Here is a 26,930-nt window from a genome sequence, read left to right as displayed (position 1 = left end):
TGATATCTATGTCCATCCTTATTCCAGTACCACCTTGCCTTGATTAATGTAGCTTTGTGGTAAGTTTTGAAATAAAGAAGTGTAACTCCTACAACTTTATTGTTTTTTTCCAGAATGTTTTGTCTTTTCTGGGCAGTTTGCACTTTCATATGTGTTTAAGTTCAGGCTGTCACTTTCTACAAAGAAGCCAGCTAGGATTCTGATAGGGAATGTGTAATATCTGTAGATTTGCCATCTTGACCATGTAAATGTTCTGATACATGAACATGGGACGTCTTTTATTTCCTTAGATCTTATTTAATTTATTTCAAAGTGTTTTATAGTTTTCAGAGTATAAGTTTTGCACTTTTTTGTTAATTTTATTCCTGAGCATTCTATTATTTTTGATGTTACTGTAAAGAGTTATTTTCTTAATTTCACTTTTGGATTATGTATTGCAGTATATAGAAACACAGTTGATTTTGTATATTGATCTTGTATCCTGAGACCTTGCTGAGCCTGTTTATTAATTCTATTAACAAGTTTAGTGGATTCCATAGGATTTCCTACACATAAGATCATGTTATCTGACGATAGAGATAGTTTTACATCTTCATTTCTTACAGGATGCGTTTTATATCGTTTTCTTCATTTATTTTTAGAGGAGGTACTGGGGATTGAACCCAGGACTTCATGCATCCTAAGCATGTGTTCTGCCACTCAAGCTATACATTCCCCACCATTTTCTTGCCCAATTATTCTGGTTAGAGCCTCTAGTACAATTTTGAGTAGAAGTGATGAGAGAGGCTTCCCTGTCTTTTTCTTAATCTTAGAAAAAAACATCCAACCTCTCACTATTAAGTATGTTGTGAGCTATGGACTTTTTCATAGATGCCCTTTATTAGGTTGATGATATTCTGTTCTGTTCTATTTGTTGAGTGTTTTTTTTTTTTTAAATCATAAGAGATTGTTGGATTTTGTCAGATACTTTTTATGCATCTGTTTATATAATCACATGGTTTTTGCTTTTTATTCTATTGAAATGATGTGTTACACAATCTTGCATTCCTGGGATTAAACTCCCCTTGGATATGGTGTATAACATCCTTTTATATGTTACTGGATTCAGTTTGCTACTATTTTGTTGAAGATTTGTGCATCCATGATCATAAGATACATTACTCTGCAATTTTCTTTCCCTACACTGTCTTGGTCTGATTTTCGTATCAGATTAATACTGGCCCCACAGAATGAGTTTGGAAGTGTTCTGTCATATTCTATTTTTTGGGAAGAATTTATGAAAAATTGGTATTAATTCTTTCTAATTATTTGGTAGTATTTACCACTGAAACCATCTGGACCTTTGTCAAATTGTGGGGTTTTTTTAAAATTGAAGTTAGTCAGTTACAATGTGTCAATTTCTGGTGTACAGCGCAATGTTGTGGGTTGTTTCTTGATTACTGACTAAAACTTTGTACTCCTTATAGGCCTATTCAAATTGTCTCTTTCTTCTTGAGTCAGTTTCTGCACTTTGTGTCCTTCTAGGAATTTGTCCGCTTCATCTAAGTTTCCTAATTTGTTGGTGTACATTGTTTATAGTATTCCTCTATGGTCCTTCTCACATTTTTGATGTCAATAGTAATCTCCTCTCTTTCATTTCTAATGCTAGATGTTTGAGTCTTTTTTCTTTTTTCTTAGTCAATCTAGCTAAAAACTTCTTTTCAAAGCATCAGCTTTTGGTTTCGTTGATTTTTTTCTATTAGTTTTATTCTCTATTTCATTAATTTCTGCTTTTATCTTTATTATTTTCTTCCTTCTTCTAACTTGAGGTTTAGTCTGCTCTTTTTTCAGTGTGTTAAGGTGGAAAGTTAGGATCATGATTTGAGATGTTTGTTCCTTTTTAAAAATAGACATTTATAGCCTTGAATTTCTCTATGAGCCCTGCTTTTGCTACATCCCACTAGTTTTGGTAAGTAGTATATTTATTTTTATTTATGTCAAAGTAATTCCTGATTATGCTTTTTATACATCATACAACTCATTGATTATTTAGGAATGTGTTGTTTGATTTCCATATATTTGTGAGTATCCTCCATTTTTGTTATTGATTTTTAATTTAATTCCATTGTGGTTAAAAGACATACACTGTTATTTCTATCCTATAATTTTTTGAATAAAATGATTAATTACAGTATCAGACTATAGTCTAGTTTTTCCAAAGAGACTCTAGTCCAATAGACAAAAGGCTGTGAGGGCCAGGAATGCAATCCTGTTCCTTTGATCTTTCAAAAAGCAGAAAGAGCCACTCATCTCACTACAGTAGTGACTGCCCCTATTTGTGGACTTACCCTCGTGCAGTCATTGGATTGGAAGTCTGAGCAAAGGTCATAGGGGGAGTGATTATGGTATGTTTTACTCTCTGATAGAGAAAATTATAATTGCCCCTGAGAAATTCTGAATTTTCACTGTGCTTTCCTTTTATCTTTTACCTACAGTGCTCTTTCCATTCCTCACCCCAATATTTGAAGTATTAAATATCTATCTGTTTCCAAAAAGTGTTATGAATTTTTTCACAAGATCCATAAAAAGGATAAAAGAAAGTCGCCTCAAGGATAAACAAACGGTAAAATCCGGTGGTGGTTACATGAGTGTGTTCACGTTTTGAAAATGTATTGACCTGTATACATATGACTTGTGCACTTCTCTGCATTTTTTTTAAGGTTGGTAGAGAACTATAGATTTTAGATCAGGGGAGTTATAACACTTTGGAGGGATGAAGAAGGTAGAGGCTGGGCAAGAAGATAAGAAAATGAGTCAGAGAGCAGTGTTTAAATCTAAGAGTAGGCAATCCAGTTGGTAAGTCACTACATAAATATGATTGAGATAAAAACTACCACTTCCCTTCAATAAACTGTCAAAGGATGAAAAATACTGTTTAAAAATGATTTTACTGGTGTTATAATTTCCCCACATATTAGATTGGCAAGATCACTTCAGTTCCAAGCCTCCTATTTTACAGATTGTCCAGTGGATCGGGCACCTGGTGGAGTGTAGTCTGTGTTAAATTTGAGCCTTGCAATAGTCTGGAGTGGGCAGGAGTCTTCTCTGGGCCATGAGGCTGCAAGCTGGTTAAGCCAGCTTTGCCTTCATGAGGCCTGGAGGTCAGCACAAGGATGTCTCCAGGTCAGGGGGCCAGGACTGGGTACTCCAGGGTGTTGCTGAAGGTTGTGAGGATTTTTGGAAAGGCCAACTGCTTGAAGATGCTTCTAGGAAAGCTGCCGATAAACTCAGCAAATGTCAGATCAATTTATGCGACCATTTACTCAGAATTAAAGTTAGAGGGAAAGAAAAGGATGGAAGTCACGGACTTTCTCCTGAGCAAACAGGGATGATGGGAGAGGGATAGACAACTCTTCAGCAAAGAACTGCTTTCAAAAGCCAGAGAAGCCCAAGATCAGAGAGGGCGAGGAGCAAAAAGCCGTTGGGCGTGGCGGCCGGGTTTGCCTCGGGGAATCTTCGTGCTCTCCAAGATTTGCAGCTGAATGTTCCTGTCGATGGGGGACTCAGGCAATACTAGTCAGACCTCTGCTTTTTAAGGGGCTATATTCAGAGGAAAGAGGTTATATACTGCATTCCTGATTTATTTATGACTTCACAAGTAATTTCTGTCATCAGAATTTCTCTTTCTGTTTCCAGCACCGAGTGGATTTACTTCAGCTGATGATTAACTCCCAGAATTCCAAAGAAATTGACACCCATAAAGGTAACCAGGAGTGCTTCGGAGGGCCACTGAGGGGAGGCACAGGGGAGGGCGGTGGTTCTGAAAATATGCAGGGAGTTTTCCAGGCAGATGATATGTTCAGAAAGAAACAGTAGCCAGAGGTACTTCCCAGAACTACGCAGGCACAACTTTGTTCAGAGCGTGAAGGGCGAGGACAACAAGAATGTCACACCCAGAGTCAGTCCTGGTCCTGGACCACCTGCAGCCCAGCCTCTGGGGAGCTTGTTTCCAGTGTCAATTCTCAGGCTCCTCCAGACTCATTAAGTCAGAACCTCTGCCTGGGAATTTGCACCAAGGCTTCATCGCATTGGGAGGCACTTTACCCCAGTGTTGGTGACCTCAACTGGGAACACTTGGTTGAAGTATGCTCACTAGCTTAATCTACTGTAAAGTTTAATTTTTCCCTTTGTCATTAACATGTGGGAGAAGGCTTTGAGACTGCAATGCTAAATTATATTTAATTTTAATCAATTAAAATTAAAATTTAAATAGCTACGTATTAGAGAGCACAGCTATAAACTTTGAGTATCGTGGGGTTTACGCTCACTGGAGGAAATAATTTGATAGTTGAATTTGCCCACAATTGAATCACAGAAATCATCACTGGGGAGTCAGAATTCTGTAGATCTTTCTTACATTCCTTTTGTGTTGTTTTTGTTGTGAACTATATAGTTGGGGCAGGACAATTTTTTGTTTTTTAAAGATAATTCTTGCTTTTTTGTGTCTCTATGAGCCAGATGTCAGAGTGAAAAACACTCTCAGTTTGACTCTGAATTACTTTTACATGTTTTCCCCTAGGGATTTGGGAGTTTCATTTGAATTTCTCATCATCTAAACTGTGATTTTTTAGCACTGACATGATCTACCTAAAATGGCTTTACTTTCTTTTCAGCTCTATCTGACCTAGAACTTGTGGCCCAAAGCATTATCTTTATTTTTGCTGGCTACGAGACCACCAGCAATTCTCTCTCCTTCATTATGTATGAACTGGCCATGCACCCCGATGTCCAGCAGCAGCTGCAGGAGGAGATCGATGCGACTTTCCCCAACAAGGTGAGTGGATGGTGCCTGAAGGGGGCGGGTAAGGTGAAGCCTTAGCAAGAACGCCTCCTTGCCACTTCTTAGAGATTGTTGCAAAAAGCATAAGCATCCATTCTTTTATCCACACTATCTAGGAAGGATCTAAAGAGTGCAAAACAAAGGGAAAACACAGATAATGCATGCTCCTCACAGCAATATAAGTACTTTGAAAAAAGTGCTGGTCCTGCCAAATCAGATGTCAAGATAATGCCAAGTAAAATTCATAAAACCTCAGTGGCATCTAACAATAAGCATTTGTTGCGCTAGTGTCTGCATAGTTACCTGTTGATATGGCTGGACTTGACTGGTCTGGGTGTTGGCTGATCCAGGCTGACCTTGGCTAAGCTGGCTGGGCTGCCTCAGTTGCACATGTGCCCCCCACATGTCCCTCGTACTCCCTGTGTCTGCTTCTCAGATCAGTGGTAGATGACAGGAGCAAGAAGCCCAATCATACGGGTGGCTTCAAACTCTGCTTGTATCACACTTAGGATACTTTCCACTGATTCAAACAAGCCACCTCGTCAACCCGAGTCAGAAAGGCAGGGCACCACATTTATACAGTTTTTACCTAATATAGTGTTTCCAAATTTTATATGTGGATATTCAAAAGAATTAGCAATCAGCAGTTCTCAACCAGAATACTTTATGTGGAATCGAGATTTCGCTCTTTGATAGATTCTTTTTCCTTGTTATAGATGTGTGACCCTTCTTTTGAAAGGAAACAGTGACTTCACACTATTCCACTTAAGAGTAAGGGCCATAGTCCATTAGTCCCATATGTTCTCGTGAGAAAGAAAAAGCACTACGTGATAGTGTGTGGGATTACAGACCCTGTTTAGGAGTTGTCCCCAGGGCCTCCCATAGTCATAGCTACTCCACACATCTCAAGGGGCCACTGAGCAGATCAAAGGACATGATGGATATTAAAATGTCTATGAATGCTAAGATCCTTTACCAATTAAATTATTCTCTGGAGATCCTAGCATTTCAATAGTGCTACATAGACTGAGTTTAAAGTTGATCCCAAATCTCAATTTGTCAAAGTCTGTTTCTTTCTTCCCAGGCGCCCCCCACCTACGATGCCCTGGTACAGATGGAGTATCTTGACATGGTGGTGAATGAAATTCTTAGACTATTTTCAATTGCTGGTAGACTTGAGAGAGCCTGTAAGAAAGATGTGGAAATCAAAGGGGTATTCATCCCTAAAGGGACAGTGGTGATGGTGCCAGTCTTTGCTCTTCACAGAGACCCGGAGCTCTGGCCAGAGCCTGAGGAGTTCCGCCCTGAGAGGTACAAGATCCTGGGGAAAGAGAACCCACCCTGATACAGGTTGTTTAGTGTATTCCGATGACTTTTATTATGGGTGACAAATGTGTGAGTGTATAATCATTTATTTTACATCTTTTTATTGTTAAATGCATTTTCTTATTCCAAGAATGACCATTGTTTGAGTCAAAGGTTTACAAACTGTAGACTAGAAAAAAGAAAGTTATAGCCACATACATTTCCAGTACCTTAACGGAGGCCTTACTGATAATGTGATGTGTGTCATTATGGTTACTCTTCTGTACATATATAGATTTTTAAAACTTAGAATGGTATTATATACAATTTGGTTTTTAACTGCTTACCTTAGTTAACAGTAAACTGTAAACAGCAGTCTATGTTTTTAAATATATACATGTATGATTTTTGCATATGCCATAATTTACTTAACTACTGTCTTATTTTAGGTGTGTAGGCATTATATTTTGTTTAAATTTTTCTGTCTATTCTCTTTAGCTCTTTGAATTCACCACTAACATTCCAACATTTTCATTTCTTTAAATATTGGCTGTGCCTCCACCATTATAGTGAGAGTTCAGGCTGAGGACCCAGAGGTTCTCATCCCTGGTGGTTCAGGCAGCCTCACTGAGGGCCAAGAGCATAGGCCCCCAGTGCTGTCCGCGTCTGCAGTCCTGGGCCACCTCCCTTCTGCTTCAGTACTTGGTGACCTTCCAAAGAGAAGCCCTGTGACCTCTAGACGTCTGGGACATCCTCCCTGGAGGGGTCTTGAGTATCCTCCTCTGGGAACTCAGAGCCAAAGTCTGGTTATGGCAGCTTGGACTCTGGAAAGAGTTGATAGAGATCCATTTACTATATGGTGAGCAAAATTTGGATTGAACTTTCAGGGAACCAGCTAGAATCTGGACACTTATGAGCCCCTGACTATAAGCTCCCCGATGGCAGGGTTTTGGCTTGTTTGCCATGGTGTCCCTAGTGCTAGCATGACCTAGAACAGAGGCACTTGTCGAAGAAGTCAGAATTGACCAAGACCTCTGTTTTCTGGACCAGGGAACCTCTGTGGTTCCTCCAAGCTCAGGAGCACCCCACTGCAGCAGCATGAACCCAAAGCCAGAGACCACTCACTGTACTTCTCTTTCATTCATTCAGCCATCAAGCAGGGAGTCAGTTAGTTCTTTCCTACCTGTGCCTGGGACTGGGCCAGCCAAGAAGAAATCCAAATGTTTTAAAAAAGCCTATTATGGAGAATTTTTGACATATACATAAGTGTGTGCATACTTGACTCATATACAAATATGTTCTATAGGCACAAGCCTGTAAACCACTTCTAATGTATCTATCTGTGCCCATTCCCCTCATGTCTGTGTCATCCACATGCTACCCTTCTCCTGGTCCCCATGTTATTTTATGTCACATTGTCTATCAGTAGTCCTGAATGGTCTCCAAAATAGGGGTTCTGTAAAATACACGTAGCCATAAATGCCATTATCATTTCCCCTAATCCACATTTTTTCCTTAATATATTCAAATGTTGAGGAGTCATATTTGAACAAAACATAAGTCTAACCATGAAGGAATTTGTAGGCTAGTGTATCAGCTAGACAAGGAAATCAGTGGTAATACGAGAGTAGAGTAGCATTATGTGCTTGTGTAAATCTGCTGACCTAAGCATCCTCAGTTTGTGGGAGAGAGAGAAAGAGACACACAGAGAGAGTCACAAGCAGAGCGGGAGGCAGGAGAAGACAAGGGTAAGATAACCTTTTAACAGTGGGAGGTGTTTTGCCTGCTTCCTTCCCCCATGAGGATATGACCGACATAGGTGTGCCTGGAGACAGGAACCCGTGTTTCCTTCAATCAGTCTCATTTCCTAAATACCTTTCAGAGAATGAACATCTCACCACTCTGAATGTAATTTTAGTGTCTAAAGATAATTTCTTTTAAAAAGCATTCATCTCATCTCTTCAACAAGACTGGGAGCTCCTATAGAGTAAAGGGGATGGGAAGGATCTGAAGCTGACCTTTCTCACAGCAAAGTAGCCACAGCGGGATGCATGACTTGCCCACAAAAGGATCCCCAGTGCTGTTCGTTGAAGAATTAAGTTAAAACCTCAGACCTGGAGCTCTTGTGGTTTTTATGTCTCATTAATTTGTTTCATCTACTTCTTTGGATCAAGGTTCAACAAGAAGAACCAGGACAGCATAAATCCTTACACATACCTGCCTTTTGGAACTGGACCCCGAAACTGCATTGGAATGAGGTTTGCTATGATGAACATGAAACTTGCTATTGTCAGAGTCCTGCAGAACTTCTCCTTTAAACCTTGCAAAGAAACACAGGTGAGACAGTTACCTATCTGCATTAATAATGTTTTATTGTTTTTTTAAACTTAGGAGTCTTTATATATGTGTAAGAATGTGTTCTATTCAAAGAATAATTTGTTCTATAGCCAGAGAATCTTTTGGAGCCATATTTAACCTTCAGTTGTCCTTCAACTCTGGATGGCTATGTCTGTAGCTTTACGAAGACCCATCTATACAGGCCGTCTAGAGTCAATGCAGTTAGCAGGACATGACTATAGGCAGTCCACTGAACTGAGCAACATTTTAAACTTTGTTTCACGTCCACTGGAAGGAAGTGTGTGACAGACACAAGCGCAGTGATTACTACATCATGACTTTTCAATGGTGGGCTTCTCTGCTAGAACATCCAGAAGCTCTCCTGGCAGTGGTCCTCAGCCACTGCTTGCAGAATGAAATCATGGGGGAGTTAAAAACCCTAGTGCCTAGGTCATCTCAGACGTTCTAATGTAATTCCCCCAGAGTGCGGCATTCAAAACGCCCCCATTGGGTCTCATGTGCAGACAAGGCGAGAATCCCTGATTGAAAGCATTTCTGCCAGATGTGAAGACTCCCACGGTCCCCCTCACCTTCCAGGAGTCCTGCTGCCATCGGGCTGGGCTCCTTTTGCATTCCAATAATAACTCCACGTGTGTCCTTCCCGCTCCCCCGACCATTCTGTCCTCCCTCTTCAAGTTCTAGCTCAGTCCCTGAGCCTCTCCATGGAACCTCCTCCAAACAGTCCTGAGCCCATTCTCCCCTCTGTTCTTTTTTTTTTTTGAAATTAGATCATTTAAAAATTTTTTTTAATTGATTTATAATAATTTTACAATGTTGTGTCAAATTCCACTGGAGAGCACAATTTTCAGTTATACATGAACATATATATATTAATTGTCACTTTTTTTCTCTGTGAGCTACCATAAGATCTTGTACGTATTTCCCTGTGCTATACAGTATAATCTTGTTTATCTATTCTACATTTTGAAATCCCAGTCTGTCCCTTCCTACCCCCCACCCCCTTGGCAACCACAAGTTTGTATTCTATGTCTATGAGCCTATTTCTGTTTTGTATTTATGTTTTGTTTGTTTGTTTGTTTTTAATTTTAGATTCCACATACAAGTGATCTCATATGGTATTTTTCTTTCTCTTTCTGGCTTACTTCACTCAGAATGACATTCTCCAGGAGCATCCATGTTGCTGCAAATGGTGTCATGTTGTCGGTTTTTATGGCTGAACAGTATTCCATTGTATAAATATACCACATCTTCTTTATCCAGTCATCCATTGATGGACATTTAGGCTGTTTCCATGTCTTGGCTATTGTAAATAGTGCTGCTATGAACATTGGGGTGCAGGTGTCTTTTTGAAGTAAGGTTCCTTCTGGATATATGCCCAGGAGCGGGATTTCTGGGTCATACGGTAAGTCTATTCCTTGTCTTTTGAGGAATCTCCATACTGTTTTCCACAGTGGCTGCACCAAAATACATTCCCACCAGCAGTGCAGGAGGGTTCCCTTTTCTCCACAGCCTCTCCAGCATTTGTCATTTGTGGATTTTTGAATGATGGCCATTCTGATTGGTGTCAGGTGAGACCTCATTGTAGTTTTGATTTGCATTTCTCTGATAATTAGCGATATTGAGCATTTTTTTCATGTGCCTATTGATCATTTGTATGTCCTCCTTGGAGAATTGCTTGTTTAAGTCTTCTGCCCATTTTTGGATTGGGTTGTTTGTTTTTTTCTTATTAAGTCATATGAGCTGCTTATACATTCTGGAGATCAGGCCTTTGTTGGTTTCATTTGCAAAAATTTTCTCCCATTCCGTAGGTTGTCTTTTTGTTTTACTTATGGTTTCCTTTGCTGTGCAGAAGCTTGTAAGTTTCATTAGGTCCCATTTGTTTATTCTTGCTTTTATTTCTAATGTTTGAGTAGACTGTTCTAGGAGAACATTTTGAGATGTATGTCAGATAATGTTTTGCCTATATTTTCTTCTAGGAGGTTTATTGTATCTTGTCTTATGTTTAAGTCTTTGATCCATTTTGAGTTTATTTTTGTATATGGTGTAAGGGAGTGTTCTAGTTTCATTGCTTTACATGCTGCTGTCCAGTTTTCCCAACACCATTTGCTGAAGAGACTGTCTTTATTCCATCGTATATTCTTGCCTCCTTTGTCGAAGATTAGTTGACCAAAAGTTTGTGGGTTCATTTCTGGGCTCTCTATTCTGTTCCATTGGTCTATATGTCTGTTTTTGTACCAATATGATGCTGTCTTGATGACTGTAGCTCTATAGTATTGTCTCAAGTCCCCTCTGTTCTGTTTTCAGGTACCACTGGCTGGCATCATGGGTCCTACCATGTAACTTAACACTTTGTCATTGAACTATTCAGTTTGGTTTCTATGTTTTCTTTGCACCTAAGAACATCTTTAACTCTAGCCCCTCATTGTGTTCCTTTCATAAATGCCTAATGGTGCCTCCCAGTCATCTGGTAAAGGCTTAAGGAGTGATGAGCAGTTAATTTACAGGTCTTGAACATAGCGCCACTTGCAGCAACATGGATATTCTCGGAGAATGTCATTCTAAGTGAAGTAAGCCAGGAAGAGAAAGAAAAATACAATATGAGATCGCTCATATGTGGAATCTGAAAAAAAAAAACAAAAAAACAGAAATACAAAACAGAAACAGACTCATAGACATAGAATACAAACTTGTGGTTGCCAAGGTGGGGGGTGGGAAGGGATAGACAGGGAGTTCAAAATTTGTAGATACTGACAGGCATATGTAGAATAGATAAACAAGATTATATGGTATAGCACAGGGAAATATATACAAGATCTTGTGGTAGCTCGCTGTGAAAAAGAATGTGACAATGAATATATGTATGTTCATTTATAACTGAAAAAATTGTGCTGTACACTGGACTTGACACAACATTGTAAAATGACTATAACTCAATTAAAAAATGTTTACATAAAAAAATTTACAGGTCTTGGATACAAATGTTGACCTGTTTGAACTTTAAAGATTTAACAAATGACATCTATGTACGTGCTTGTTCTGTTTGTCTGCAGGGGAAATATAAGCATGCCATTTGAAATTTAAAAATACCATATGTTTATAGAAAGATCTGGAGCCACTCCTCTGAAAGAACAATTGTCATTGATTCGCATCAAGCACAGCCCTATGTTAAGGTTTATTTCAGGACTCGGACGGTTAATAAGCTGCTCCAGTTGAGAAGGCTTTCCCAGGGAAGACAGGGATAGAGATGGTTTCCATTTTAATTGTGGGCATCCTTTATGGCAGTCCTGTAAATGTGTACAGACAGGGGACTCAGCCCTGAGAGAAAGGGGGCCATTGACACGTCTGCAAGGGGCAGATGCTCCCTGTAAGCTCCACCCAGTCATCCCCAGGCTGGGGTTCTTCCCCCCATGACAATTTGCTTTCCCTTCAGTCAAATGAGATTAGAGTCACTCTGTTGGTGTCCCCCAACACTGACAGAGTAACTGGGTGAAAACAGGGCTGAAAGTGTCAGATGAAACACTGTAGGTCATTTAAAGTTCATCATTTGCACTACACTTAGGAGCCAGGAGATGTTAAAAAATAGACATAATGCTTCATGAAGATCTCTTCCCCTCATGAAACTGGATAGGTTCCACTGGGAGAGGTGCCTGAACTCTTTAGAAGTCAAGGAAGGCCCATGCAGTTAGCATGTGTAATATGTGCTCAGGCTTCCCTGGCAAGTTTCAACGTACATGAAATTACCTCTGTATCTTTTTTCAAGATAGTTTGCCATAATGTCTAAGAATCCAGTAAATTTTAAAAACTCATTATTTTTACTTAAATTATAAATCAATAAATAACACAGGCCATAAAAAAAGGGCGGGGGGGTGGGGTGGGGGAGGAACACAGGCCATCATGGCTTTGTATCAATCCTGGTACAGAATAGGTACTCAGTAGATGTTTTGAAGAATGAATGATGAATGAATGTTTCCACTGTCCAGTCCTGACAAAGCTTATAGAATAAGTATAGAGAATCAAAGAATGAAGGTGACCAAAAGGTACAAGTTCTAGTTATAGGTAAATAAGTATGAGGGATATAATGTAAAACATGACGACTCTAGTTAACATTTCTGTATGGGATAAGAGAGTAGATCCCAAGAAGTTTCATGCAAGGAAAACAGTATTTTTTTCTTTTTCTTTTCTTTTTCTATGTCTGTGAGATGACGGATGTTAACTAAACTTATTGTGGTAATAATCCACAATATATTTAAGTCAAATTATTATGTTGCAATCTTAAATTTATGCTCTGCTGTAAGGCAGTTATATCTCAATAAAAGTGGAAAATTTTTTAATTTAAAAATTGAGTACTAAGGGAATACTGCAAACAACTTTATGCCCATATATTTTATAACATGAGTTAAATAGATCAGTTCTCTGAAAGTCACAAACTATTAAAAATTCAATCAGGGAAATAGAGATAGCCTGACTGTCCCTGTATCTATTAAACATATTGAATTGGTAGTTAAAAAAATCAAAGATATATGATGCTAAAAGTAGCTTTCATATGATTATAAAGCATTATTGTACATAATGTGTTTTGTCTACTTTGCTTCTTTGGTTGGTGATGCTTCATTAATTGGTTCTCATGCACTTGTTTAACTGTTGCAGATCCCCCCGGAATTAGGCACTCAAGGGATTATACAACCAAAAAAGCCCATTGTATTAAAGGTTGTGCCCAGAAATGGGACACTAAGTGGAGCCTGACTTTCCCTTGTTCTGCAAGGAAGCTGCATCCCGGAACACCAGAGACCTGGATTTACTTTGTGATAAAACCCAGAAATAAAGATGGGCGTCACCCACAGCACATGATGGGTGACTAGGGATTCTGTGCGTTCACTTAGCTCTCTCAGGGTCTACATGGAGTGTTGTATGTTGGGTCATGTAAAAAAAAGTGACTAGTAAGAGCTAGATATGTAGACTCAGCCTCTCAGGTTCTTATAAGACCATCTCTACCCACCCCCAGTTAGTGCCGTCTACTCCTGAGCCCTGACCAAGAATGAAAATTTCTCAACAATTTTTATCAGCAAATTAATGAAAATGAGAATTATTGTAGTGACTGAAGTACTGACATTTATATCACAGATTTAGAATATTCTAAATCAAATATTACATTGAACAAGTCACTGAATATCTCTTTACAAAAAGTATTATCTGATGCTTCTGTGCACATTAGGGGGAATGTGTACCACTAAATCAGGGAGATTCAGTGACTGAATGATTCTAACCATTACAATCACTGAGGGGTGGGACCTTTATCAAAACCCCTATTTGACATATTAAATAGTAAGAGTTAATCCACGGTGATTTTGCCCGTCGCTTAGGAAGTCTATTCATAGTTTAAACCTACCTTTTTTGGGTAACGCTCAGCTGAGACACTTATTATTCTATTATTGGTTTTGATTTAATGTTTTCATCTCATCTCCCCTCATGTTTCTGGAAGGCAGTAAGGGATGTTTTTTCATGCCTCTTTGTATTCCATCCTTGACTCCAAATTATCTGAACACAATGATCGTGGAATAAAAGGTAGCTGATTGGTCAACTGACTGGGCAGAAAGGCTACAGGCACTGGTCAGTTTCAGCTGGTATCAGAAGCTGCACAGTGCTCCTCCTTTCCCTTTCCTACCCCATTCTCTTCCCTCACTTGCCTTGGCTCCCCTTCCTGGATAATCCAGTCCTAAAACCAGTAGGTGAGGCCCAGACGGTGGGCAGCCTCACACTGCAGGTCAAGGGCAGAGAAGGGAGGCACAGTGGCTCCAAGTCAGAGACTAAGTAGGGAGGGGAGGGTGTCCACAGGAACAGCAGCCTGGCATGGGTGGGGAACCCAAGCAAGGTGAGTAGGTTGTCCACTTGGAAGGGTGGTCTGGGGAGGGCAGCCAGAGCTTAAATAGGGTGTGGAGAACCCAAGTAGGGTGAGGAGGGCATCCATGGATGGAAATGGATTGAGGGGCAATGGCTTCATAAAGGGGGATTAATCAAGTAAGTAAATACATTAAAGATAATGGAAGCCAGATTTCTCTGTGTTGGAGAAGGGAGCAGCTGATTCCGAAAAGGAGAAAAACAGAATAGATCCTGTGCAGTCAGAGATAGGAACTGAATTTATCGGTATAAATCCATGCCTTTCTGTCTAGATAGATGATAGATGATGATGGTCGGATGATACAGACAGATGGTATCAACAGATAGATGGCAGATAGATAATGTGTGTCTGTGTGGTGGGGAGGAGAGTGGGGCTGGAGGTCCTGCTCAGGGCCCTGAGCTCACACAGCCCGACAGACACCACCAGCCCCCATGAGAATCCAGGAAATTAAGTCTTAAACATTTATGACTCAGTGGCTTCACACACAGCAGGTGGTAAAAAAAAAGAGCCATTTAAACACAATCAGTAAGAATGAAAAAAGATAAAAGTTCAGAGTCAGCAAACTCCCCAACTTTTTTCAACTACAGCTTCAATTCATGACCCCTTTCTTGCTAACAAAAAATAAATTCCATAATTTGTGATTAGTATGCTTGTCCTTTATAGCTACTAGTTGAACTGCTCATAAGCTCATGTGAACGAACATTTCCAGAGGGCCTGCTGAGGGTCAGGTGTCTGGCTGGGCAACGTCACATGTCATCTTCAGTCAAAGCCACCAGGAGGTCAACTTGCAGATCCATGCTTCAGGTAGGGTCTGGTCTGGTCTGGGCTCCTTTAAGAGGGAAAGATAACTATTAACACTCATTTTATAGATTACAGACAACTGAAGCTGAGAGGGTTTAAATAACTCACCCAGGGCCTGCATGTCAGTCTCATTCTATGGATTCCTAAAAGCTGGCTATCTCCACAGCGGACAGCATAGATGTCCCTGGCATCCAGAGAAAGCTAGGGGCCACCCGGGGCAGGTTTCCAGTCACACTATTTGCTTGTCCTCCTCTGTCTCTGGCAATTTCTCAGAGATTCTTAACCATTTTGTTTTTGTGGTTGCACAATGTTAAAATTCCAGGAATTTTACGACTTCACAACTGCTAGGTGGCTATAGAAAAAGAAAAGATCAAAAAGCACATGTTGGTGAGAATGTATAGGAGTTGGAACACACATTCTTTGTTGGTTTGGATATAAATGGTGCAGCCACCATGGAAAACATTTTGGCCGCTTTTTAGAAATGTAAACATCAGATTGTCACGTGGCCTAGCGATTGCAATCCTGGGTGGACACCTGAGAAGCTGAAAACAGCTCATGTTCATGACAGCACTACTGACATGACAATAGCCAAAGGGCGGAGAGAAGGCAATCCAATAAATGAATGGATAAAAATGTTATAGTATATCTATACAATACGATAAAACAAAATTATTTTTAAGGCAGGACAAGGAAAACAAAATTTTAAAACCTAAAATTCTCTGTCATTTGGCTGAGCCAACTCCCCCACCCCCGCCTTTAGTATGCGTTGTGTTCTGCCGTAATGATATCTCCTTAGAAAATACAGGAATGCCTGATTATAGAGAGCTATTTAATCCTGGCGCCAGCAGGATAACTCCTTAGGTGATAACATTACTTCTTAATCTTGTAAGGAATCATGATGACCCACTACTTGCTTTTCATGTGCAGATCTGGGTAGTGAAATTGTCATACATCATTTGATGAATAAAACCTTGGTCTCAAAAACGTATGTAATTGTGCTTTGAACTCTAATGGGCAGAACATTCCTCATAGCTTTCTGAAAGAATGTCTCCCCAGTCATAATCTTCAGATTGGCTCAGATGAAAATTTATGTTTCTCTCTTTGACTATTACTTAATTTTTCATCATCCGTTGCATGGCATAGTTGGCAGGATATTAGAGATACCCACCGGTGGACACCCGAAGTCTACCCCAAATTTGCGCTCAGTACCAGCACAGAACCTTTGATCTCTGACCACCGGCTTCTCAATATTCCTCAGGTATTCCAGTGAGTTCTCCTGATAACCAGATCTCCTTGTTTTTAAGTGCGGATCCTAATTTGTTCAAGCTGTTTTTACTCAGGACATGGAGTCTTAAGAGGCACCAAATGCATTTCTGAGGCAGGAACCTAGGGGGATCTGGGCAGGAGATCCAGGGAGATATCGGTGGCTGGGTTTTGTTAACCATGGCTTAAATTGAAAACAAACAAGTTGATATCTGGCCTGAACAAGCTGTTTGCCAAAGAAATGAGAGAATGAATTATTCACCAGCAAAGAACAAGGGAAATTTGCTCCTTCCAGCCATAATGTGTCCTCAATTGACTGAGAACGTAAGTGTCTGAGGATCAGTCCTTGTGATGTGCAGTGGTCCCACAGGGAATCCCATTGCAACAATTAAGTAAATCCTGCTCACCAAAAATGCACAAGGTAAAGGCTGATCCCCTAGTGCTCTGAGCATCCACGGTGGTTTTAGACTGTTGGAGCAACCGAGACATGTAAAAGAGCTGAGACCCACCTAAAGGGTAACTCCTTGGGGAGCTAGACTCTGAATCAGCACACATCTCATCCACCACACTGTCCTCAGAAGGTTATTCAGATCATATCTCATTTCTGAATTAGACTACCAAATTAATAACGGAAATTGTGCCTCACAGTTCAGCTCCCCAGTGGACACCCACCTACAGGAGTACCAGCTGGGTCTGTGCGTGGCACTTGTGGAACTGATACGTGCAAGTACTTACTTAATTGGGATGTAAAGGAAATCCCACCCTGAAACAGCCAAGGTGGGGTTCTTCTGGCATTCCAAAGCTGATTTTTGTGTGCGCAGTTAGAGAAAGCTGGCAGAAGGCAAGAATTCTTCCCATGTCAGTCAGTCTCCTGGACCTGCCTGCAGGGTCTGTTGGAAATAAGAGTAGTAAGAGTTTTGCCCTTTTCTAAATTAGATGAACAGGAGAAAATATTTGTAAGTCTAACCCCTTGGATGTGTTGGATTGGAAAGACCTCTAAATTGTTAAAATTTTAGAGAGCTGTCATCTTACACTGCTGTGCCTATTTCAATTGGCGTGCAGAAACCTGATTAGAGAGAGCTATTTAATCCTGGCCTTTGGGCTTCAAAATCCCAAAACAGTGTCACTGGAGGATTTGCTGTAGAAGGCAAATGAAAAATCAATGATGTAAAAGGTACCTAAAGCAAAAAAACTGAAAGACTGACCTAACTACTGCTCCCCTCTCTCCTCCCTTATCTGAGTACTCATTCTAGTAGTCCTCTGTCTGAATTGCCTTTCCACTCAGAAGAGATTATTAAAAGGTTACCTTTAGAAATGGGACCACTGAGCCTGCAGGCAGCCCTCTTCAGGTCAAGGGTGAACGGGGGGCCATAGTTAAAAGAATTTCTTATATCCCGGGAGGATCCTCAACATTTTTTATAAATAGATTATCAAGATGGGAGGCCACCGGTCTCACTAAACTCATAACCGGTATTCAGAGCCTGATAGGAATCTGGGGTTGGGGCCTTCTCCCTTAAGCTAAATATACCCAGAGGGAAAGAAAAACATTCCAACGTGGTTGGGTGCGTACATCATTCCTTTAATATCATTTAAGTGGTAACTCAGTTCTTTCTGAGAAATTCTGAGAAGTTAAAAACAGCTGTTCTTATTTTACGAATCTAGTCTTTATAGGACCAGAGGTGTGGCTCCAGAAACAGTTCACAGCCCAGCAATCTTTATTCACCACTCCCCAAACCTCCTCTATTTATCTTAAGAAGCTTATATTAAAAAACAAAAACAAAAACAAAACCCCCAGCAACTAGCCTTAATGGAATAAAACTTCCCCCAGGTGAAACTTGCATGTCTCCTCCAATGCTTTGACTTATAAAAGCTCTACTTGGTCTTCTCCAGAACTCTTTTCTAGGCCATTATATTAAAATGGAAATTTCTGGAATGTAACTCCTATTGGGAAAAAAAAGATGGGGGGGTGATAGGTCATTTGGAACTTGACTTGTCAAGGACAAGTATAAATCTTAAGTGTCTTCTCCATAAATGTTAGTAAAAAGGGTTTAACCATCTAAACAGGAGACCTGGATTTGTCCCATCTGCCAGAAACCCAATTTGAATGCTCCTCTTTTGTAACTGTTGAGTTTTGTATATTGTACATGATTCATGGCTGAAATTTTGGAATGGGAACCTGAGGGTCTCTGTGTCTTTGTGTTTGTACGTATCTCTGTATATATGTGTGTGTGTTGTAGATGTGTGTTATTGTCAAAACTAATTTGTCAAAGAGCTCTATTTAATTAATTTAAAGGAAATTAAGCACATGTAAATCCTCAGAAATATAAAAGAAGCTAACCCAAATGAATTTCAGGTTCATGTGATCTGGGAAATAGTATTAAATTAATATTTGTCACTAAAGTTTTGTCAGTTTAATTAATACAGACATCAACATTAAGCATGGGAGGGAGTGCATAGCTCAGTGGTAGCATGCACAAGGTCCTGGGCTCAATCCCCACTAAAAAAAAACTAATTATCCCCCCAAAAGAAAAAAAAATTAAGTATAATACTTTTGTTGTACCTAGGTTTACTTGAAGTCAAATAAAATCTTATTATTCTTGTTAGAAAATTTGTCAGCAAGAAAAATAACTTGATATAAAACTTCTAAGTAAATCAAATGTAGATTTGATAAGAATTTTTAGATGAACTCTTTAGGAATAATTGCTTTAGGACTGTCTACTTAAAAATATTTTCTCCAGATTTTTGGTAACTTGAAACTTTAGAGTTCTGTTAAATCAAGTTAAATGAAGGGAATTCACTGAATAGCCAGATCTATTCAAATAAGATGAAATACTGGAACATTAATTGCTTAAGAAAAGTCTAAGTTGACCTACATCTTCTTATGAGAGAAAAACTAAAGATGTTTGGATTCATTGGTCGTACGTCTTGTGCTCCACTGAGGATAGAAATTCAGTCACAGAATATGTTCGTAAGTTTGCCTGTCAGGAAGTGCTGAGTGACAAGCTATTTTTAATTGCTTGCTTCTTGGTTTTCCACTAGAGATTAAGGTTTTTAAGGGTTAAAAATTGAAATATATAAAATTAGGTATGCAAGGAAAGTAGGATATGTGTTTTCAGTAAAAGAAGGTATAAGGGATGGAAATTCAGTTTGTTAAGGGAAAAGAAATTAATTTTGCCTGAAAGCTGGTTATTCTAAATGGGAAGGAAAATAAGGGAGAAACTACCATGGATACAGAAAGTTGTGGACCGTCTGTGGGAAAGGAACTCGGCAAAAGGAGTCTTGTGCGTGGTCAGGACTGGCTAAGATTAAATTGAATTTCATTGAGTGAATGAATTTTGTTATTACAAGTAAGCTGTTGTAAGACTGCAGTTTTTCTCTCTGTGGGAAGAGTACAAGCTTTTCTTGGAATACTGAGCTGCTTTTGAGAACAGACTGTAAGTTACTTTATCTTTTAAGTGATCTGTTGGAACTTTCTGTATTTGTCTTTGAAATCTTTCATTGTCACTTTGGTTAAGTGAATAAGGATTGTTTCACAGTGGCCTACAAGCCTATTTGACCAAGTGTTTTAAAATATCTTGTATTTTTGACAAGCTTCCCAAAGATCAAATTCTAATTGAAATTCCCTTGACCTTTAGCTAACTCTGGGGTGCTTCATGGGGCCCCTGAAGCGTCTCAGAGAAAGACTTTAGACTCACTAGGCTTATTGGGGATGTCAAATTACATGGGAACCATTGTCAAATGAGTGGTGATCAACTTTCTTAGGTTTATTGTATGGGTAAATGTCATTAATAAAAATGTTCTAGAAATTATACAAAGTTTCTAAAAGTTGAATATGTCCTGGCATAATGTTACCAGTCATTAGTCTAGTTGTCATTTAAAAATGTTGTCTGTCATAGGGAAACCAAGTTTATTTGCCAGTTGCATTGTAATCAAGTCTTTAACAGTCCCTTTTAAAGTCTTTTGTCATTTATAGACAGTTATTGTTGTCCTCTGAAGCTTTTGCCAAAATGCTCCACCTTCAAGAATCACAGAAGGGACCTTTTGACAAGCACAGGTTTCTGATAACTTGTAGATCGTACTGCTGGACTGGGTAAGAAGTTAAAAATTCTTATAGAAAAGCTGATGGCTTCATAAACTGCTAACAAAAGATCAACAAGAATTAGTTACAAATGGCTGTTTAATCTTTGTTTTTCAGATATAAGGAAATCTTCCCCCTTATGCTAATTATGACATAACCTTTGTAAGCAGAATTGAAAGATTTGTATTTCCTCTGTACCCGATCCCTCAAGAAATTGGAAACTCTTAGGTTCCCAGCAGCCTTATCAGGTGAATAAGGAAGGCTACCTCCTAGCAGGTTATGGAATCTCAAGATGTTTGGGGGACCTCAAGAAGAGAGGAATTCACTTAAATCTATAGATATCACAGATGGTAAGGCCTTAGCATAGGTTTTCTTGCCTTGAAAGACCTTTTAAAGGTTCTATTTGAGATTCCTTATAAAAGGTTCCAGTACAGCCAATTTAAAAGAGCCTGTATGGTCAATTACCCTCGTGTAAATAATCAGGCCAAATTTATTGACACCAGACTTATTGTGCAAACAAATTAATCTTAATTTGGCTCTGGTAGAAAAGAGGGTAACTTTAGAGAGAAAAAGTTCTGTTTCAGTGATATTAATTTCTAGTATTGTTGTCTCTGAGGTTTTTTGGTATTTATTGCCTGAGACTCACTTCCCAGATGGCCTCTTGTTCCCATGTTACATTATTGTAAAGTTTAACTGAATTTCTAAAAAGACATTCTAAGTATATTTCTGAAGCTTATCACAGGAATCTATCTTCGGCGGAAGATCAAATGCCTGATGACCTCTTGGGTCAGGCGTCTACTCAGGGTTTGTCTTCTTCTCATCCTGCCCTGCTCATGCTGGTTTCTGTCAAAGTTGGGTGTCAAAAACAGGAGTTACTGTCCCTTCAGGAGAAGAGGACTGACACGGCCCCTTCCAGCATGGCTGTAAAGAGGCCTTTGTCTGATGTCTTTTCCAGTATGCATGGTCTCCTGGTTGTAGGTCACCAGGCATTATAATGAAATCACGATCCTTATTCTCATGAAACCCAGAGTAGATCCTGCACAAGACCCTTAGTCTCCTCATGACTTACACCTGTCTTTATTCCCGCTGAGATGGGAGGAGCCCTCAGTTTGACAAACACTTAGGGGATTCCTGGGCATAGGTGACTATCTAGATGGAAGCCAGGATTTTAACCAAGCACTTTTGCAGCCTTGGGTCTCACTGTTTCTCATAGTGACCCTTATCATAAAATGGCAAACATTGAATATTGGCATTTCAGTGCAGCAGAGGACTTTCCAATCTTTCTTCATATTAGCTTATTTATAGCATGTTGTTGTGATCAGTAGTTGTTGGGAAGCCACTTGCACTCGCTGACCTCAGCTTCTACATCTGTCAACTGGGGATTGTATCATGAGGCTACTTAACAAAGCCCAGAGAAAGCACCAAAATGGGGCAGAAACATATCAGAACTCCTGGGGCTTATACATAATATTTTCCACTGAAAGGAACCAGGGCTTAGAGAAATGGCTGATTCCAGGGCTGGGAAACTACGTGATGACCCTGGAACATCTTGTGCTAGAAAACAAGGAAATGTAAACATCAGTGGGGACACATCGAAAGGACAGAGAAGCCAGCCTGAGGGACTTACACTGACCAAACGAGGACAATTTGAATATCATAATAAATAAGGACAGTAAGAGATTATAAGCCAAGAAAATAGAAAAACATGTGTATGTACAGATATACATAAATAAAATAAATTAATGGATAAATTGCAATTTGATGAGGATACTTTAGTAGCTTCAAGGTAGTGCTGCTCCAAATACCCATTTATTACAGAGCGGAAAGGGTAGCTTTAGAGTGGAGAAACCTGGCAGACACCTCTTTAATCAAGGGATCAGAGAAAGCATTCAGGGATGGGAGAAATTGACTGCATGTTACCTAATGGGACGCAGTGAGACAAACTCACTTCACCTGTGTGATGTTCCCGCCCAGGAGGCAAACCTGAAGGAAACCCTGAAGAGTCAGATGAACCCAAACTAAGGATTATTCTACTCCGTGTCTGTGACTGGCTTGTAGTCTTTGAAAGAGTCAACGTCATGAAAACCGAAGATGGGTTTAAAATGTCCCAGACTCAAGGAGACTATGGAGAGGTGACATCTAAAGGTAACTCATGGGCTGGGTCCTTCTGCGATAAGGACATGGTGGGGACAGGTGAAGAACTGGGGCCCTGAGGTTAAATGGCAGTAATGTGTCTGTGTTAACTTCCTGACTTTGAGTTCGTATTGTGGTCAGGTAGATGATGTTACTGTCTGTGGGTGAGACAGCGGGTTATGAAATCTCAGACTGGCAATTTACTCTGAGATGCATCTGGAAGATAATTCTTTCAACAGACTCTTCAGTAAGTTTGTGATTGATGGGTAACAAGGCACAAAGTAACGTTTTGGCTTACACAGCTCTCCTGTCTCTCACCTTCATCTTCCTTTTATTATTTTAATATAAGGAGGTGGCACCATGCTGTGACTGAGAGATGAGGGGCTGTGACTGAGAGATGAGGGGCTGTGAAGCTGGAGCTTCCGGGTTTCAAATCCCAGTATCATCCAGGGCTGAGTCCAGACCAATCAATGGCTTTGGTCAAGTGAGGACAAAGTCTCCTCTTTGCATTGTGTGGGTCACAGAGTTTGAGCTAAATTTCAGGGCCTGTATGTCCCTCAGCTGAATGTCACTGTGCACAAATTAGCTCAAGCTCAGCCCCTGACTCAGGTTCCCCAAAAGCAGAGCCTGAGGCAGAGCTTTGGGCACAAATAGTTTATGGAGAGCATGCTCTCAGGAGGAGGGAGTGAGGGAATCTGGGTAGGGCAGGAGGAAAAGATGAGTGAAGATGTGGTCTCCATAGTGAAGATGTGATTTCCATAAAGACTGACCCTACAGGGAGCCCTGACCCAGAATTGTTATACAGAGTGAATCCCAGTTTGAGGCAGGGGCCAGCATTTGCACCCATTGGTCAGTCACAGACTGTCCTTCTCATCCCCCAAGAGGCACAGACTCCCAGGTGAAATAGCTTTAGTTTGGCCCAGGGAGCTTCTCCAGAGAATGGGGCAGCCTCTCATTGGTAGCAGCCAGTGCTCCCAGTAACTGGGGCTGAATTTGCAGCACAGGAAGGGATGTGGTAACTTCCACCACTATAGACACTTATGAGTGTGACCTTGAAAATGTTGCTTAATATTGTATACCTTAGTACTTGTTGCTTCACATTCCCCATCTTCAAAGTGGAACTATTTAGGATAGAGACCAGGGAGCATGCAATGAGAGCTTAATAAGTATCAGTATCCCTTTCACAGACGTGTCTTCCTCGGTCCTCAGGAGGCCGATGTTGGTTTTGAAGTTTGGGCTCCAGCATTATCAACTCCAGCTTCACCTACCATTTCAGAAAATAATTGTCAACACCTTTCATGAGGCTTACCTATGAAATCATCAGTGTCTCAGTGATGCCTGATGCTGTTCAGTAATTTTCCAAAGGACAACGTAAACATCCCCCTTCTACTGAGCGCCTTTGTCATCCCAGCTGAGCATGGGGAACCTTGGGGAGGAGGAGCTGCAGTGACCCTGAGGGGAACGCTGCCACTGTGTTCATGTGGGTTCCCTCCCGCCCTCCCTTCAAATTGCTTTTATGGTCCCGGAGTCCTGACAGGCTTCTCTGGTCATGTCTATTCTGTGCAGTGTCTAGGATACATGAAAAGCTAGGATGAAACAGGTTTGTCTCTTCAGACGTGAAAGATACAGAAGCAGGAGCAGGGAAATATCAAGTCAACATTGGTTAGTTCAGGAATTTACTTCCTCTCCTATGACAGACTGGCTGAGAACTTCTGCAGAGTGGGTGATTCACACACTTCCATGGGGCTGGAAGGCCCCAGACGTAGAAGTGTCTAAACTTCCACATTCACTCCTAAAGGCCAACAGTTGTCCTCTCCATGGAATCTTGTTTGATAATGCAAAAACTCCTTGAAACTGTGGTAGTGTAAGTGTCTGTGTGTATGAGATTCTATCATCTATTTATCTGCCTATATTTCCCAGTCATCTATCTTTATCTACCAGTTCATCTGCCATCTGTTTATATCTGCCTATCTTTTACCTGTCACCCATCAATATCTATCATTCACTGATATATATCTTTCATCACTCTATCTACCTATTTTTCTTTCTATCCATCTATCTATAAAAATAGAAATGTCTGAGGAGTCTCAGGTCCTCTCCCAGAGCAGTTGGAGTCTTTCCAACACAGACATGTGAAGAGAGCCTTTGGGATGACCCCAGCTCCAGCATCCCTGCAACTACATGAGGGATCTAAGCTAAGAGCCTCCCAGCTGAGCCCTGTCAGCCCCAGATTCATGAGCAAAATAAAGATCGCTATTTTGGGGTGGTCTGTTAGACCACAGTAGGTCAATGGAAATCTCCTCCTTCGCTTCAGGCAGAGTAGGATGTATAGGACCCAGAAGAGAGACGAGAACTGAGGGGGCTGGGGAAAGCAATAAGCCTTCATGTTACCATGGATCAGTGGAGGTGGCAGTGGGGTAGTGGGTCAGCTCAGAGGAAGAGTTGCCAAGGACTAAGCAGGGGTGACCCTTGGAGTCACATGGTCAAGATGAGAGGGAAAGAGAGGGTACTGACTTTATTGAGTACATATTATGTGCTGGGTATCCATGACACCAAGCCTTTTACTCCTAGCATACCTTTCAGTAGGGTGACACTGTGTTAGTAGGCCGTGGTTGCTGGCTTTCAAGAGCGTCCCAATGATTCTCTCCTCTTGGCATTCACAGCCTTGTGTGGTCTCCTCTCACATGATTAGGGCTGAGATGTGAAGCCACTACGATATTGTGGCCATGATGGTGTGTGACTCCTGCAGCTGAGTTAAAAGAGATACAGGTGCTTTCACCTTGCTCCCTCTTGGGTCACTCATCTGGGGAAAAACAGCTGCCATGTTGTGCAGACACGCAATTTGCTGCATGGTGAGGAACTGAAACCTCCTGCCACCATCCGTCCTGACTTGCCATGTCCATGACTGGGCTACCTTGGAAACAGATTATCCAGCTCTGTCCAGCTTCAAATGAATGGCAGCCCCAGCCAGCATTTTGGCATGAGTGACTCTGAGCCAGAACCACTCAGCTAAGTCACTTCTGAATTCCTCACCCACAAATGTGAGATAATAAACTTGTTGCTCTAAGCCACTATGTTTTAGGGTAATTTGTTACAGAGCACTAGGTAATTCATACAGAGACAGAGGAGCTGAGACACCGTCTTGGATGACTGCAGCCGAGAACTCTAAAGACTGTCCAGGGTCACGACTGTCACTGGACTTGCTAGTCAAGGGCGGGTGGTGGTGGTGGTGGTGGTGGTGGTGGTGTGTGTGTGTGTGTGTGTGTGTGCGTACAGGGGTCTCTTTACACACATGAAGGGGAAGGGTCCCAACCGCTGTCCTGATTGGAGGGTAAAGAGTTGTGCCTCCAGTAGGTGAGGTGGTTGAGGGGCAGGCTCTCCCTAGATTCATTAACCAGCTCTGTCACTTACAAGCTGGGTGATGCCGTTATTTAACCTTAGTGAGCCCCAGTTTCCTCATCTGTGAAGCAGGGGTGATAACAGCACCTACTTCATAGGGCTGTTGACAGGACCAAGGAAGTTAATACAGATGAGACCCTGAGAATGATTCCAAGGTGGATTAGGCGGAACCAGCCTAATTAGCCACAGATCAGTTTGCTGAAGATCCAGTTTGCTGAATGGCTCAGTCACTGGATTTCTGAGGGTATTTTCTAAGGTTTCGGTTCTTTTCCCATTTCCTCTTCTCTGGTCCTGCACTGTGATATGAGGTGGGTTTTCCCCTAAACTGACTTTTCTTTTTTCCTTTCTGGGCTATATCCTGCCCTGACATCTGCCCTGTCGCCTGCATCATCCCTTTCTTGGCCGCACCCTGCTGCCCCCATTCTATGGGCACGTTGGTGCACTGGTGGGTTTCCCCTTAAGCCCAATTTATAGTTCTCTCCATTTTGTCTCTGTCTCTGGCAGAGAAATGGCAGTGACAGGATATCTAGGTATTGATGTTTTATGGTTTTGGTGACTTGACTTATCTTGGATTGACTTCAGGTAACATACTGGAAGCAGGCACTGGGCTTAAATCCGGCCATTCCAGGTATCAGTGGTCTGGGCTTTGGCCACATTTGCCCAAATCTCAACCCTTGTTATTCTAGTGACTTGTGAGTGGCTTACAACATCCTGCCCCATGACTGCTCGTGTTATGCCATAACAATTAATGAATAATCAGTTGGTCTGTTTACAGAGTGATGTAACCTCTGCACTCACCATCTTACTAAAATTTGAAGGCAGTTGTACAAAATGGAGATGATTCCTTCATTCATGTATTTGTTCAAAATCACCATGCC

The 26,930-nt window shown here is 40.9% G+C and overlaps 1 protein-coding gene across 1 annotated transcript in view; it reads left to right on the top strand.

Annotated features, from left to right (window-relative positions):
• LOC102512762 (cytochrome P450 3A12) overlaps positions 1–16,105 on the top strand; it is a 64,143-nt gene extending 48,038 nt beyond the window's left edge. The window contains exons 13-18 of the mRNA XM_032459760.1: positions 2,475–2,602; positions 3,676–3,742; positions 4,653–4,813; positions 5,904–6,130; positions 8,299–8,461; positions 13,130–16,105. Of these exons, the coding sequence (XP_032315651.1) occupies positions 2,475–2,602; positions 3,676–3,742; positions 4,653–4,813; positions 5,904–6,130; positions 8,299–8,461; positions 13,130–13,225 (842 nt within the window). The 3' untranslated portion in view covers positions 13,226–16,105. The remainder of the gene's footprint in view (positions 1–2,474; positions 2,603–3,675; positions 3,743–4,652; positions 4,814–5,903; positions 6,131–8,298; positions 8,462–13,129) is intronic.
• The last annotated feature ends 10,825 nt before the right edge of the window (positions 16,106–26,930 follow it).

Source organism: Camelus ferus, chromosome 18 (genome assembly GCF_009834535.1).
Source record: "Camelus ferus isolate YT-003-E chromosome 18, BCGSAC_Cfer_1.0, whole genome shotgun sequence".
Classification (NCBI taxonomy): Eukaryota; Metazoa; Chordata; class Mammalia; order Artiodactyla; family Camelidae; genus Camelus; species Camelus ferus.
Note: the sequence above shows the minus strand (reverse complement) of the source record. Positions and strands in the feature narration are given on the sequence as shown.